The sequence below is a fragment of the Poromitra crassiceps genome (genome assembly GCF_964638095.1).
Source record: "Poromitra crassiceps genome assembly, chromosome: 27".
NCBI lineage: Eukaryota > Metazoa > Chordata > Actinopteri > Beryciformes > Melamphaidae > Poromitra > Poromitra crassiceps.
The window spans coordinates 6,988,748-7,004,470 of NC_139650.1; the positions used below are offsets into that span (position 1 = coordinate 6,988,748).

At 45.8% G+C, this 15,723-nt stretch overlaps 1 protein-coding gene and 1 pseudogene across 2 annotated transcripts in view; one reads left to right on the forward strand and one right to left on the reverse strand.

Moving 5' to 3' along the window:
• The first annotated feature begins 1,656 nt into the window (after nucleotides 1–1,656).
• On the forward strand, nucleotides 1,657–5,026 carry LOC310799405 (pro-opiomelanocortin pseudogene; annotated as a pseudogene). The gene is made up of 3 exons: nucleotides 1,657–1,773; nucleotides 2,833–3,177; nucleotides 4,808–5,026. The product of its transcript is annotated as a pro-opiomelanocortin pseudogene (transcript).
• A 5,489-nt stretch (nucleotides 5,027–10,515) lies between these two features.
• Nucleotides 10,516–15,723, reverse strand: part of LOC310799092 (protein EFR3 homolog B-like) — a gene marked incomplete at both ends in the record, with an annotated part of 22,445 nt that continues 17,237 nt past the window's right edge. The window contains 4 exons of the mRNA XM_083661652.1: nucleotides 10,516–10,818; nucleotides 13,292–13,714; nucleotides 13,976–14,383; nucleotides 15,532–15,583. Of these exons, the coding sequence (XP_083517778.1) occupies nucleotides 10,516–10,818; nucleotides 13,292–13,714; nucleotides 13,976–14,383; nucleotides 15,532–15,583 (1,186 nt within the window). The remainder of the gene's footprint in view (nucleotides 10,819–13,291; nucleotides 13,715–13,975; nucleotides 14,384–15,531; nucleotides 15,584–15,723) is intronic.

Genomic DNA, 15,723 nt, shown 5'->3' on the forward strand with positions numbered 1-15,723 from the left:
TAAAAGTGTACATGTTCCAGTCTGTAATCAGAATAAAAGTTTACATGGGTCTCCAGTCTGTAATCAGAATAAAAGTTCACATGCTCCACAGTATGTAATCAGAATAAAAGTGTACATGTTCCAGTCTGTAATCAGAATAAAAGTTTACATGTTCCAGTCTGTAATCAGAATAAAAGTTTACATGGGTCTCCAGTCTGTAATCAGAATAAAAGTTTACATGTTCCAGTCTGTAATCAGAATAAAAGTGTACATGTTCCAGTCTGTAATCAGAATAAAAGTTTACATGTTCCAGTCTGTAATCAGAATAAAAGTTTACATGGGTCTCCAGTCTGTAATCAGAATAAAAGTTCACATGCTCCACAGTCTGTAATCAGAATAAAAGTTTACATGTTCCAGTCTGTAATCAGAATAAAAGTTTACATGTTCCAGTCTGTAATCAGAATAAAAGTGTACATGTTCCAGTCTGTAATCAGAATAAAAGTTTACATGTTCCAGTCTGTAATCAGAATAAAAGTTTACATGGGTCTCCAGTCTGTAATCAGAATAAAAGTTCACATGCTCCACAGTCTGTAATCAGAATAAAAGTTTACATGTTCCAGTCTGTAATCAGAATAAAAGTTTACATGTTCCAGTCTGTAATCAGAATAAAAGTGTACATGTTCCAGTCTGTAATCAGAATAAAAGTGTACATGTTCCAGTCTGTAATCAGAATAAAAGTGTACATGTTCCAGTCTGTAATCAGAATAACAGTTTACATGTTCCAGTCTGTAATCAGAATAAAAGTTCACATGCTCTACAGTATCTTAGCCGAATGAAAACGTGTTTTTTTTCTTATTACGTCAATTTAAATAATTAGAAATATCGGCAAGTCTGTGTGATCCAGGCATGTGGTCCAAGCCTTTGTCTGTGTGTGTGTGTGTGTGTGTGTGTGTGTTTTGTGTGTGTGTGTGTGTGTGTGTGTGAGAGTGTGAGAGAGAGAGAATGAGGGAGGGATATTTAAGTGGTTGTTGATGACGTCTTCACCTGTGTGTGTGTGTGTGTGTGTGTGTGTGTGTGTGTGTGTGTGTGTGTGTGTGTGTGTGTGTGAGAGTGTAAGAGAGAGGGAGAGGGAGAGAGTTTGCGTGTGCACGCACGCGTGTTTGTGTGTCCTTCAGGTAGTATATAAGACTCGGCCCAGTCGGTCAGAGAGAGAGAGAAGTAGGAAGGAACTACAGAAATCATCTCCCTCCGACGGTCGAGTGACATCCAACAAAAGCAAACCAGAGAGAGAGAGAGAGAGACGGGCTGGACCTATAGGAGAGGAGAGACAGGTGCATTAATTACATTAAATTGTTTATTTTCTCTTTCATTAATTTGTTCATTTAGTTTTGATTTTTCTGGTATTATTATTTCTGTGTGTGTGTGTGTGTGTGTGTGTGTGTGTGTGTGTGTGTGTGTGTGTGTGTGTGTGTGTGTGTGTGTGTGTGTGTGTGTGTGTGTGTGTGGTTTGTGATTTGTGGTTGGTCAGAATAGATGAATAATAAGATGGAATAATGTTTATGAATCATAGTTTGATTTGTCTTTTTTTTCTTTTTTAGAATCTCCTTTCCTTTAAAATATCCTATTATCCTCAAGGCAAAACATAACTAAACAGGCCTGTGATTGGTCGACAGAAACATGTGTCCGGTGTGGTTATTGGTTGTGGCGGTGGTGGTGGTGGGGGGCAGAGGAGTCGCCGGTCAGTGCTGGGAGCATCCGTCCTGTCAGGAGCTGAACTCTGAGAGCAGCATGCTGGTACGTACAGAAGCGGGCGCACGCACACACACACACACACACACACACACACACACACACACACACACACACTAGAGAACTTAACAAAGTGAGAAGTAATAAAATGAAGTGAAAATATCGAATTGGCGCACTAATCTTGAACAAATGTTCATAATTCAAAAACTACAAATCCCACAATGTATAAAAGTGGAACAGGTGGAACAGGTGTGTATTTGTTTCCGTAGTGCATGTATTGCCCATCAATTAACCTGGCCGATAGTCTGTACCGCGATAGTCGTACTGCATCGGGTGGACATTGGGTTTTACAGTTATGAACATTGTGATGTGTATTACATAACAATTTTATTGCATAAAAAATCTCAAAGGAAGCAAAAACTGAACCGCACTAGAGTTGAACAAACCATCATAGCTCAGAAACCACAAACCAACATGTCTTAGATATAATTGTCAGTGACAGAAGAAGTAGCTGAACAGTTGAACAGTTTGACATACAATATGCATATCTACTGTGAAAACTGTGGGAAATGACAATCTCTCAAATCTGTAGCATGCATGGGGTAGAGTGAATTGTGACATCACACACGCTAAGGAGCTGAACATTCTTCCACTCATTTTCTTATTTTATTTACTTATTTTAAATATAAGATTTTAAATCTCATTGTTGAAGTAGGAGCAGGATGAGATAAGCATTGTGCTTCTTCCTGCTCCTCGAACATAACTATTGTCTTTCATATATTTTGTTATTATTCAAATGTATTGTTTGTTTATGATTGATCTTTTACTGTTTTGTGTTTTATTGTTCGAGATAAATAAAGAAATGAAATGAAATGAAATTTCTATGGGGAGGGAGAATTCTCATTCAAGAGAAAATAGCGGAAAAAGTAAACAAAATAATGCTTCTAAAAGTAATGGGACACTGATATGCTGAACAACCGTTTGACAGTTGGAACCGTGTCGATAGCTCAAGCGGTTCAAACGGTATCAAAGTTCAAAGTTTAAAAAATAATTACCAAGTTTTCTCTTCCTCTCTCTCTCTCTCTCTCTCGCTCTCTCCATCAGGAGTGTATCCAGCTCTGTCGTTCTGACCTCACCGCTGAGAGGCCACTCATCCCAGGCGACGCCCACCTGCAACCTTCCTCTCCGTCAGACCCTGACTCCCCGGGCGCCCTCTCCCCCTCCCCGCCCTCCTCACCCCAGGCCAAGCGCTCGTACTCCATGGAGCACTTCCGCTGGGGGAAGCCCGTGGGGCGAAAGCGCCGCCCGGTCAAAGCGTACACCTCCAACGATGTGGAGGAGTCGTCGCCGGTCAAAGGCCACACCTCCAACGGCGTGGAGGAGGAGTCGGCCGAGGTGTTCCCCGAAGAGATGAGGAGGCGCCAGCTAGGGGAGGCAGCGGTGAACGAGGTTTGTTTTCTCTTTTCCAATGTGTTTTTTAACATCGTTTTTTCCACTCTATTACTGTTATACATTTAATAAAAAAATTCTTCTCAATATACTTTGATATACGTAAATTAACTAATGAGTTCTTGGTTTGACACCCATCAGCAGTGATGTCACTCGAGCACTCAATGATGTCATCATTGATGGTCACTCAAGCAACTGTGATGTCACTGATGATGTCAAAGTGTCTATGACATCATCAGTCAATGTGCGGACTCCACTTTTCTCTCAAAACTGATCCACTGTCATCATCAGTGATGCGAGTGTAACGACGTTGTGTAGGTGGTATTTGCAGCAACCCATGTTAAGGGCTTGTCCAGGGGTGGGTATGAACCGCCGACCTTCGGCTTGGGAGTCCGACATGTTAACCACTCCGCCAAGAAAGCTAGCTCCCTTGGCGGAGCTGATTAACATGCCTTTATACTGGGGAGTGAGTTTAACCAATCCACTCGCTTCCACTCAGGACTCACGAAGAATCCGCGCTGATTCACCTCGGTTACACCCGAGCGCGCGTAGCGAGATTTCTATATGAATAAAATACAAGAGAACAGACACAAGCAAACAATAAATAAAAATTCTTTATACCATACAGCCAAGGCCGGATTAACCATAGGGCAACCGGGGCAGGTGCCCCGGGGCCCTCGGGGTGAAGGGGCCCTCCAAAAAAAAAAAAAATTTTTTTTTTTTTTTTTTTTTTTGGAGGGCTCATGTTGGGCTCCACAGAACTATGACACAAATCTAAGACCAATCAGGACAAAATAAAATGTGTTTCCAAGAAGATTAAGTCTGATGATTTAGTCTCATTGGATGCCTGTGGGCAAGTGGTGACCAGGGGCGCGGGAAGTGGGGGTGCTTGTGGTGCTGCGGCACCCTCTGCTGTTTTGTATTGGAAATGTAATGTCAATTATTTTTTCATCATTGTAAAGCCACAGCACAGTGAAGAGGATATTAATGTGAAGATTAGCCTCTTCCTTTTGCTCTCAGAGTGCATCAGATTCATGCATTTTACTTTAAAATGTACAAAATTTCTTTGTCCAGGGGGGGCACAGCCCCCCCTAGAAACCCCCCAGTCAGACTAATATCTTTATCCTGCTGGTGCTACCTCTTTGCAAAGCCTAGAATTGCCTATGACTGAGTGAGAAACTGAATCTCAGAAACGGAATAATAACATAACAGTATAATACTAATGTTAATTTAAAATTAGATATTCCTCTAAATATGGCGAAAAAACATCCAAACATCCGGACGATGGGTAGGGGGGCCCCTGGGAGCTTCAGTGCCCCGGGGCCCCTGGGGTGTTAATCTGGCTCTGCATACAGCCCCTCTATAAGGTTGTGTGAGATCACTTCTTTTTTATGAATGAGCCTGATCAAGCACATCTGCGAAACGCATCCTGTTGGCCTGGGTCCAGACCTTCGGATCCTCCCCGTCTACGGAGTTGAGTTTGGCTGCGTTTGGTCTGGCATCATCAGGCTAGCTGTACTGTAGTTCTTTTGTTGAATAAAGATGTATCTTTGAAGTTTGAAGTAAGTCAGTGTATGTGGTCCCTTCCTGGGAAGAAAAGTTTTGATTCTTAATATGTTGTTCCTTGCAGGTGCAGGATGAGACAGAGGAGGAGACTCTGCAGCTCCTCCATGGTGGCCTGCAGGACAAGAGAGATGGCGGCTCGTACAAGATGAGCCACTTCCGCTGGGGCGGACCACCGGCCAGCAAGCGCTACGAAGGCTTCATGAAGAGGTGGGACGAGAGGGCCCAGAAACCTCTGCTCACCCTGTTCAAGAACGTCCTCAACAAGGACGGACAGCAGCTGTGAGGGAGCGAGAGAGAGAGAGAGAGAGGGGGGGGGGGGGAGGCAGGCAGAGCAGTGTTCCCACACCTTCTTAACCCATTGATACCTGATGCAGCATTTGTGTGTGTATCCCTTTAAGACCGCGAACCGCGTTAACGCGGTTCGCGGTCTTAAAGGGATACGCACACAAATGAGGGATATACACGTAAATGCTGCATCAGGTATCAAATTCAAGGACTTTTCAATTACTTTCCAGGCCCAATTCCAACATGGATCCACATTAACTGTTAAAACATTAAGACTGTTTCTAATGAGAACTAGCAGGCTTTACAGAAGCTCTCTTTTAAATTGTTGTCTGAACAATTAAAGAGAGAGAGAGGTTTGAATGTGTCAAGACTTCCCAACTGTGCTGTGTTAAATCTATTTACTAGCGTTAAGTAAAAAAAAACATGAAAATAACTTCAATTTCCATATACGTGATCAGTTCAATCACTTTTCGATAACCCATATTTATGTATATTCTCAAAAACTTTCAAGGCCTTGATTTTCTTTCTCAAATTCACAAACTTTGAAGGACCCATGGGAACTCTGAGATGCAGACAGACAGAAAGACAGAGAGAGAGAGAGAGAGAGAGAGAGAGAGAGAGAGAGAGAGAGAGGAAAGTTTTCTTGTTTGAAGCTAATTGGCTTATTTCAGTCAGGAGGGGAGAGTTCTGATTGGCCAGGGATTGAAACTTGTAGGACTACAGGGCTGGTCTAGAGACAAGCGAGGGACAGGACTCAGGAGATATGTATTGATCTATGTACATAATGTAAATGAATGCTACATGAAAACATAAAGGCATATTTGAAAGCAAAATAAATGAAATATGTTTTTATTTCATCTATATATCTATGTTGTTATTATAAATGTCTGCTAACATGGAAACGAGAGTAATGGAACAATTTTCTTTACCTTCCGCTTGAGTCTTGAGGAGAAGGGTTTAGTTGTTGCAGGAAGAGAATGGTGGAAACGTGAGTGAGAGTTGGAGAGAGGAGTCCTGGTGGAGATACATCGAATTGCAGCACTGGAGAGCCCCCACATGACCCCACCCCCTGATGCAGTTGTAGACGGTGGTACAGTTTTAGACGTATGCATGTGCAAAGTTCGGTTCAGGACTAAACGTCCGTATCTGTGAGTCAGATTTGCCAAGTCCGCTGATTATATGCAACTTTGGGCTCGTAACTTTACACACTTTATAAAACCAAACCTGTAATGTTACACACTTTCAAACGCTTACACATACAGTAAATCAGCGTTACGTATATGATATTCTAACATTCTATGCTTGGGTGCATTAATACCAGTGTATTTAGGATGATTGAATGTTTGTACAATTCAATGTCTAACACCAATAGCTTAGCTTTGGTAGCTAAAGCAACAATGTAGGCTAATTGAATGGCAACAACAAAGAAGAAGGTCCCTCCAAAGCATGACCGATTTTTACAGACAATTCCCACCAATGTCGTTCACATTCCCCGGGGTTGTCTGGCTGGTAAATCGGCTAGCTATGCTAGCTAACGTTAGATAGCAATTTGTCCATTAGCAAGCAAACTACAGTAATGTTACCTAATATTAGACAAAACAGTCAACAATATTAGATGTTGGCTAACGTTCAAGCAGAGGGGCCAGGCTTAATTGCCTAATTGCTTACAGACTGACATGCAGGCCAGTGTTCACACTGCCAAAGATTGTCTATGTCCGAGGTGATGACTTACAGTAGCAGTAAATGAGTGACTGAAATCACGGGACCGCAGTTTATTATGTGACCGCCCGTTCCTACCCGCCCCAACAGGCTACCGCCCGTTCCCGCGAGGTTTGCGTTGGGACCCGAGGGAGTCCCGTCCTGTTGCGCCCCTCTACCGTGAGGGGAGTGCACCCGCTATGCCGACCACCCGCAATGCCGACCTTAGGTTTAGGCGTGGGGGTGGGAGAGGTTAGGTTTTGGATTAGGGTCTGGGGGAGGTTAGGTTTAGGCATGGCATGGGGGGAGGTTAGGTTTGGCGTGGGGGCTGGGAGAGGTTAGGTTTTGGGTTAGGGTCTGGGGGAGGTTAGGTTTAGGCATGGGGGGAGGTTAGGTTTGGCGTGGGGGCTGGGAGAGGTTAGCTCCACCGACACGCTGCACGCCGCCTCACTCAGCTGGTTCTGCTTGTGGGCTATCGGCATTGCGACCTGTCGGCACTCGGCACTGCGGCCTGTCGGCACATAGACGCGGCACCACCGTGAGGTACCTTGGCTGAATCCATGTCCACCCTCAGGACTTGTGGACGGAGCCCTCATGGAATTCATTCGCTGTGTAGCCTACAGGCAAACAAGGAAGTATAACTCGGTGTTGAGATTTACTACGAAAATGACGTTTCACGTAAGTTTCACGTATTATCGCGTGGTGAGTCCCCGAGTCACAACATGTACATAGAGCTTTTTGGTGCTGTTAGAAATGTGTTTTTGGTGACTTTGAACGGTTGTACTGTACCATTTCCCCCAATTCATTGGCGATACTAACTAACTTGACGACTGTAGCTCACTGTATACTGCACGGAGAGTGATGGGAAAGGCATTGTGTATCTTGGTTATGTATGGGCGATATGGCAATGGATGAAACTCCCAAAAAGTTGGCGTATCCCTTTAAGTGTAGGTACTCTCTCAGCACAAGAGGAACCTTTAGTGGTGCAGACCTAAGTACAGTGATTGGTGGAACTTCTCAAAATTCCCCGAGGTGGTAACATCATCACCAACGTTAACTTACTTCTTTTTTTTTGCGAGCTAGCCTAACGTTAGCTACTGTAGTAGTGTCAATCCCCTGTGAACTCTAACTTGCTGTGAGTCAAGCTACAGTACAAGTAGCAGTTAACATGCCGACCACTTGCCGGCTTACGTCACTTCAGCCCTCCTTGGCGGTGCAAATGCAAACAGAAAAAAGGCCTCTTTCAAGAAACAGGAAATTATATAAATGTGCTAATTAAAGACTTTATTGAAAGTCATATTTTACAGCAGCTAATTAGACAGAGCACAGTGATGAATCTGACACACACAAGCGCGTGCGCACACACACGCACACATGCACGCGCGCACACACGCGCGCGCGCGCACACACACACACACACACACACACACACAGACACATTAACATAAGAGAAAGCAGACATTTAACATTTGACTTTTACAGATGACTTTATTTGTTATGTTGTTGGTTTTATAATGGGGAACATGACCAATTAGCAAAATCCATCAATCAGTGATAGAATACTGCAGGAATGAGTCCTAACTAAGACCCGGATGTTGCCACTTCCTGGTTTCCTCGTAACGTCAATTGGATTTGGGGGATTTTGTTAAATGCCTGAAATATGGTCTGTGTTAAGAAAAGTTTATGAAGCTGAGTTTTCAACAACGTAATCTTCACAAATAAATCAGGACCACTTTTCTGATCTTTGAAGCATACATGCCATTATAATTTTTTTTAAATAAAAGTATCCTCATTTGTGAAGATTATCTTCCTGATCACAAAGGTCTCAGTTTCATAAACTTGTGTTAACCACAGACCTTATGTCAGGCATGCAACCCAAATCCCCATAGAAAAATCCCATTGACTTCCCGACGAGGGAACCAGGCATGTCTTCTGGGTCGGCCTACAAAAATATGCCATCCTTCTCTACTGACAAGACGAAGAAAAATAAAATCACAATCTCGGATTTAACACTCATCACATGTCCTTACTCATTTAGTTTGGCCACTTTATTGCTGGGTTTCCAAAGTATTGCTGCAGTACCCCTTTGTGGTACTGCAGCACCTTGTGTGAATGTGTGGTGCTGCAGTACCTTGTGTGGTGCTGCAGTACCTTGTGTGGTGCTGCAGTACCTTGTGGGGGATTTTGGTATTTAAATGTTTTCTTTGCCCTCCCCCCACCCCACTCCCACAGGCTACAGCGGCAAAGTGGCCGAACAAAATGCGAAACAACTGTACATCACCACAAAGAAAACACAACCAATTACTCAATGTACTCAAGAGGGCTCTCACCAGCACAACTGTAGCTACTTGAGGAGAGACAGGGAAGAGATCAATGAGAGATCAGCTGATCCTCATCATGTGGTCAATGAGCGTATTGCTGGATATTATTGCTTTACATAAACCTTCATTACAGACTGTACATGAATACACACTGCATCATGTGACGTTACATTATCCTTCATTACAGACTGTACTCACTGCATCATGTGACTTTACATTATCCTTCATTACAGACTGTACTCACTGCATCATGTGACTTTACATTATCCTTCATTACAGACTGTACATGAATACACACTCACTGCACAGAATCATGTGACTTTCAATTAATCTGCAGCTTTTAGATTATGGCTCGGTTTCTTATATTATCGACTAATAATAATAATAATAATGTATTAATCAAATGCTGATATTTGACCAATAATCAGTGAGTGAATCATAGACTACATTTACATGGGCTGCACCTTATTGTAAATAGGACAATATTTTGATAAAGGTGTTTACATGAATTGCTTATAAAAAATAAGAATATTCTATTCATATTCCCATTAAACATGCTACAGAGCAGAGTCCCTTCAATGACTGAAGACGAGGCCACCTGACGTCCTGTGTCTGAGTGTGCCTCCTGAATTGACCCTGAAAGCCTTTCTGTCATGATTCTACTGTGGCAGCCATCTTTTCTTCTGTCATGATTCTACTGTGGCAGCCATCTTTACTTCTGTCATGTTCCTACCGTGTTAGGGACAAGATGTTGGGACTTCTTTTTACCACAGGCAACTATCTTTTCTTCTGTCACGTTTACTTTCTACAGTGTTGGGAGACATGTTGGGACTTCTTTTTACGGCCGGCAGCCATCTTTTCTTGTCATGTTTACTTTCTACCGTATTAGGGACACCATGTTGGAACTTCACTCGCTGGAAGCTATATAGAGCACGCGTCACCAAGCAGTTTGACTGCTTTACATTTCACAAAATGCTGCGAAAACGCTGATAGGATGTCATAGTGTGAGAGGTATACATGTCTACAATGCACTTCAATAATGCGACTAAGATCGTAATACTCCCCTTTTTCATTTGACTATTGCTATGACCTCATTCAGGTTAAGGTCATCAGAACATGCTGTTTCCATGGCAGTCTCTTATTCAGAGTATTGTCTCGGTTAACCCATTGATACCTGATGCAGCATTTGTGTGTGTATCCCTTTAAGACCGCGAACCCCATGTTAAAGGGATACACACACAAATGAGGGATATACACGCAAATGCTGCATCAGGTATCAATGGGTTAATATCAGAATATTGCAGTCCATGTAAACGTAGTCAGTGAGATGAAAGACTGAAATATCTTAAATAAATATCTTTAAATTGAGCATGAAGTGTGTGTGTGTGTGTGTGTGTGTGTGTGTGTGTGTGTGTGTGTGTGTGTGTGTGTGTGTGTGTGTGTGTGTGTGTGTGTGTGTGTGGTGTGTCTAGTAGACACACAGGTCGGGGAACTTCATCTCGTAGATGGGGGTGGAACGAGGTGGTGTGTGTCCCGACGGAGAGGGAGGAGGCCGGACGATCAAATCAAACACCTGGTCCAGTTTCGACTGGAGCAGAGAGGAGCGGGCTCCACAGCTGGCTCCACAGCTGGCAGCGATCTCCTCAAAGGGCGCGGTCTGAAAGCGCTCCACCACCTCCAGCCTCCTCCTCCTCTCCTCACCCTCCACGCCGCCTCGCTCCTCAATGGTGTTTTTCAGCGTCTCAAAGGTGATCTGCTCTGTTTGAGGTTTCTATAAGGAGAGAGACAGAGAGGGACAGACAGAGAGAGAGAGAGAGGGACAGACAGAGAGAGAGAGAGACAGAGAGGGACAGACAGACAGAGAGAGAGAGGGACAGACAGAGAGAGAGAGACAGAGAGGGACAGACAGAGAGAGAGACAGAGAGGGACAGACAGAGAGAGAGAGACAGAGAGGGACAGACAGAGAGAGAGAGAGAGGGAGGGAATCATCATCATACCGCGGTGGAAAGGTTTGTGTGTCCATATAGAGTGCCAAACTCATGCCCTCTTCTGGGTTAGGCATATACGAACCAAGGGATTTAATCCGCCATTCCTTTTTCCGTAGACATTTCGTAAAATGTTTATAAAACTCGTTTTACTTGGTCAAACCAATCGATTCAACTATATTTAGAATTGACCAGCCACAGACCTCCTTATGTGCATGATGCAACTCACGCGGTGGTGCATTATACACGATGCACGCAGACAGCCGGACTTCAGTTACAGCCCAGCCAATCAGAGGCCGGACTTCAGTTACAGCCCAGCCAATCAGGGGCTTGACTTCAGTTACAGCCCAGCCAATCAGAGGCTTGCCGCCACTTTTCGTGCGGAAAACCCAGAAATGTTGACTTGTGATTCAGACCGTCCGTTGCTGGAATTGACGTAAGATGGCGGGTCTGACCATGGGAGACTAGGCTCGCCTCTACGCACAGCGTTGGCTCTGGAAACAGTGTATTCGCTTTTTCTTGTAGACCCTGGATGGAGTCCTGAATGGCGCTCCTGTAGGGGACTCCATAGAACTACTGGGAGACTTCGACGCACACATGGGCAATGATGGAGGATGGAGAAACTTGGAGGGGCATGATTGGGAAGAATGGCCTCCCTGATCTGAACGTGAGTAGTGTAATGTTATTAGACCTCTGTGCTAGTCATGGATTTGTCATAACAAACACCATGTTCAAGCATAAGGATGCTCATAAATGTACATGATACCAGAGTACCTTAGGCCGAAGGTCAATGATCAATGTTGTTATCGTGTCATCTGACCTGAGGCCGCAGGTCTTGGACACTCGGGTGAAGAGAGGGGCAGAGCTGTCAACTGATCACCACCTGGTGGTGAGCTGGGTCAAATCGCGGGGGAAGACTCTGTCAAGCCAAAATGTGTAGTGTGGTTGGACTGGGAACATCCGGTGGAGGCCCCTGTCTGGGAGACCTTCAACTGCTACCTCCGGCGGCTGAACCTTTCTGGCATCCTGTGGCGGTTGGGGACATTGAACCAGAGTGATCAGCGTTCAAAGCTTCTAATTGCTGAAGCTGCTGCTGGGAGTGTTATTTGGTTTCAATGCCATTGGTGCCACAAGGGGCTGGTGGACACCGGTGGTCAGGGAAGCTGTCCGACTGAGGAAGAAGGCATTTCGGGCTGTTATCCTGGGAGACTCCGGAAACAGTTGCAAGGTCAGAAAGACAGCTGCCTCAGCCGTGGCGAAAGCAAAGGAGTGGGTGTGGGAGGAGTTCGGAGAAGCCATGGAGAAGGACTTTCGGTCGGTACCAACGGTTGTGGCAAACCCTTCGGCACCTCAAGAGGTGGAAAGCCATCCTGTTTGTGATCTTCATAAGACAAGATTCCGAGGCATAGGCGTGGGGGGGGTTTTCAATTTGGTTGGCTTAGGATTGCATCACCGCTTTCTGCTGCTGCTGACGTGGTCTTGATAGCATCATCGGTCTGAGACTTTCAGCACTGGATCGTTTGTAGCTGAATGTGAAGGGGCTGGGATGTGGCTCAGCACCTCTAGATCTGAGCCAATGGGTCTCAGCAGGAAACGGGTGGATTGCCCACTCCAAGTAGGGAGTGAGTCCTTACCCCAAGTAAGAGAGTTTGAGTATCTCGTGGGCTTGTTCTCAAGTGAGGGGACAACAGAGCATGACATGGTGTGCACTTTATGCACCATTGTGACAAAAAGAGAACTGAGGCAGAAGGAAAAGCTCTGGAGCAACCGGTCAATTATCTTACCAAACCCTTCGGTCATGAACATGACCATGGCCATGACCGAAAGGACATGATCGCCGATTAAATTGGCCGAAATGGGTTTCCTCAGAAGGGTGGCTGGCATGTCCCTTTAGGGATAAGGTGAGAAGCTCAGTCACCTGTGAGAGACGCGGAGTAGAGCAGCTGCTCCTTGGCACAGAAAGGTGCCAGTTGAGGTTGTTCGGGCATCTAGTAAGGAGGCATCCTGGTCGCCTCCCCAGTGAGGCTTTACAGGCACCTCCAGTTGGGAGGAGGCCACAGGGCACACAGGATGGATGGGGTTGGCCTGGAAATGCCTTGGGTTCTCCCCAGTCAGAGCTGGTTAATGTGGCAAGAGAAAGAAAAGTGTTGGGTCCCCTGCTGGATCGACTACCTCCAGATAGGTGGTTGAAGATGGATGGGCACTTTTACAGACAGACAGACATACAGACCAGACAGACCAGACAGACAGACAGGTCACCTGTGTATCAGGACTGTACTGTGGGTCGATGTCCAGCTGCACAGAGACAGCATCGCCAACACTCTTCCTCTTCACCAGACCCTCCTCGTCTGTGGGCTGCGGTGTGTATGGGGTGTGTAGGCGCTCTGTGTGTGTGCCGTAGCAGCTGCCGGTCAGACTCTCTGAGATCTTCGCCTGGATGAACAGCACATCCTGCCCCAGCTCTGACACACACTGTGGCAGAGTGGGTGAGTCCGTGAAGGCGTCTTCAGGGAGCAGGTAGGGAGCCTCCCTCTGTCTGGACTCTATCACCTGGGTGACGTGCTGGCAGAAGGCGGGCACTGCGCTGAGCTGTGACAGCAGGTTGAGGATGGCGGCGGCCACAGCATGGACAGCACAGCGGTTAAACACCGGCAGAGAGCCCTGACTGGACAGCACCAGGGCCTGGGCACGCACGAGCCAATCACAAAGCAGAGAGGAGGAGGAGTGGGAGGACAGCAATCAGTGACAGAGCAGCAATGTCAACAGGAAGATAAGTGATGATTGTGATGTCATGTCAGTTTATGTAATTTCATGTTTTCATCATTCTTTTGTCAGGTTTTATGTATTTGTGGTCAGTTTTGATCTTTTAGCTGGTTTGTGTCGTTTGTTTGTCAGTTTGTTAAAAAGAAAAGAAAAAAAAGTGATGTCATCAGTCCCGCCCACCTGCAGAGCAAGGACCAGGCGGATCAGATCCACCACCGCCTCCTCATCGGCCAGCTCCACGCTGAGGACAGCCAATAGGGTGAAGAGGGCCTGGTAGTGGCTCCGCCCGCTGCTCTCCTCCTTACAGGCCAGGTAGATGTGTCTGTAGAGCTGTTGAGCGTGCTTCCTCATGAACAGGTTGTCCTGTCGAGTGCATTTGTCCTCCTTCGTGTAAGACGAGAAGTCGGACAGCATGCTGAGGGGGCGGAGCTTGCCGGCATTGCCGCGGCGGTCGATGAGCGAGGTGAGGATGGACAGAACCAGGAGGCGGATCTCTGGATCCTCTATCAGCGTGAAGGAGAGCAGTGGCTCCAGGAAGGAGCTGGGCAACGCTGTCAACATGTTGCTGCTCTCATATCGCTCCGATACCTGAGGAGAGGAGAGACGGTGTTACGGCTGCTTAATGCTTCCAGCATCGATTTCATATCTTAACCCATTGATACCTGATGCAGCAGCTTTTTTTGTATAGGTTGAGGCGATGTCTCGTCATAGACGCTGGTTAGCTGGCTGGGGGCGTGGTCAGGGTGGGGTAAATCCTCCCGTTCTATCGATTCAGCAAAGTTAGTATTTAGCTGCTAGCCCAGCCCAGGCAGACACGATCGGGGATTTAACCACCGCAGTGAACGCACATCTGAACAGACGTCTATGTACCTGCTCTATATTCCCAAACCTGTAGTTTAGAGCCGCAGCACCGTCCTTTGGTGAGTCAGCCCAATGAGATATATGGGCGGTTTTACCCCACTCGCGCGCCAGCCGTAGTAACATTTTGTGGGCGTTCCCACATTTGCCGACTGTCTCTATGCGGGCGTCTGCTGAGAATCCATGAGAGCCTTAACGAGGCTTAACGAGCCATACCAGCTGGCAGTGAGGAGTTTCTGCAGGTAGAGGAACAGGGATCTCTCGGTGCAGGAAACATTGAGGGAAGGTAAACATTGTTCATAATGCATGTTGCCCCCACCCACGCACGATCTGATTTCACCAAGTAACAGTTGTTCCTGGACCAACATTTCTTCCTAGTATGGGCCGGGGAAACCCCACCCCCGAACTCATTTGATTGGTCGCCGCAATTGCTTCTTCCTCAAAACGTGCAGCAAGTAAAACATTTTTTTGGTTAAGATTAGGGTTAAGGTGTGAAAAAAGTGCAGCTCACGGTGTGTTTGGTCCTATAACTTAATGGATAAGGTGCACACTTTCCAAACTGAGGACTGGGGTTCGACTCCCCGTCCAACCACACACATTTGTATAAAACATTAGGGTTTAGGCAAGTACAACAATGTGGTTATAGTTAGGGTTTGGGTCTGGTCGTCGTTAGATAAAAATCGTCCATGGCAATGTTTAACTGTGGAAACATCGCAATACCTTTTTGGTTGACATCGCCTAAACCTATCTCAAAACAATTGAAACCCAAACCAAATGCTAAATGCTAAATGCTACAGACATGAATGAAAAACTCACTTGTGTTGTCCATTGAAACTAAATGCTTATTTCTATCAGTACAACATGTCTGTGCAGCTCACCTGGAGAAGAGACTTCAGCAACATCACCTGAATCATCCTACTGCCTTCAAACCTGGGAGAGACAGAGAGAGGGAGGGAGAGAGAGAGAGAGATGTAAGAAGCTTTAAACAAATACATTTCCACATTTTCGACCATGAAACAAGTTAGTTTAGGTAATTTAACTTCCATGCGCACACACGTACGTGCACACAC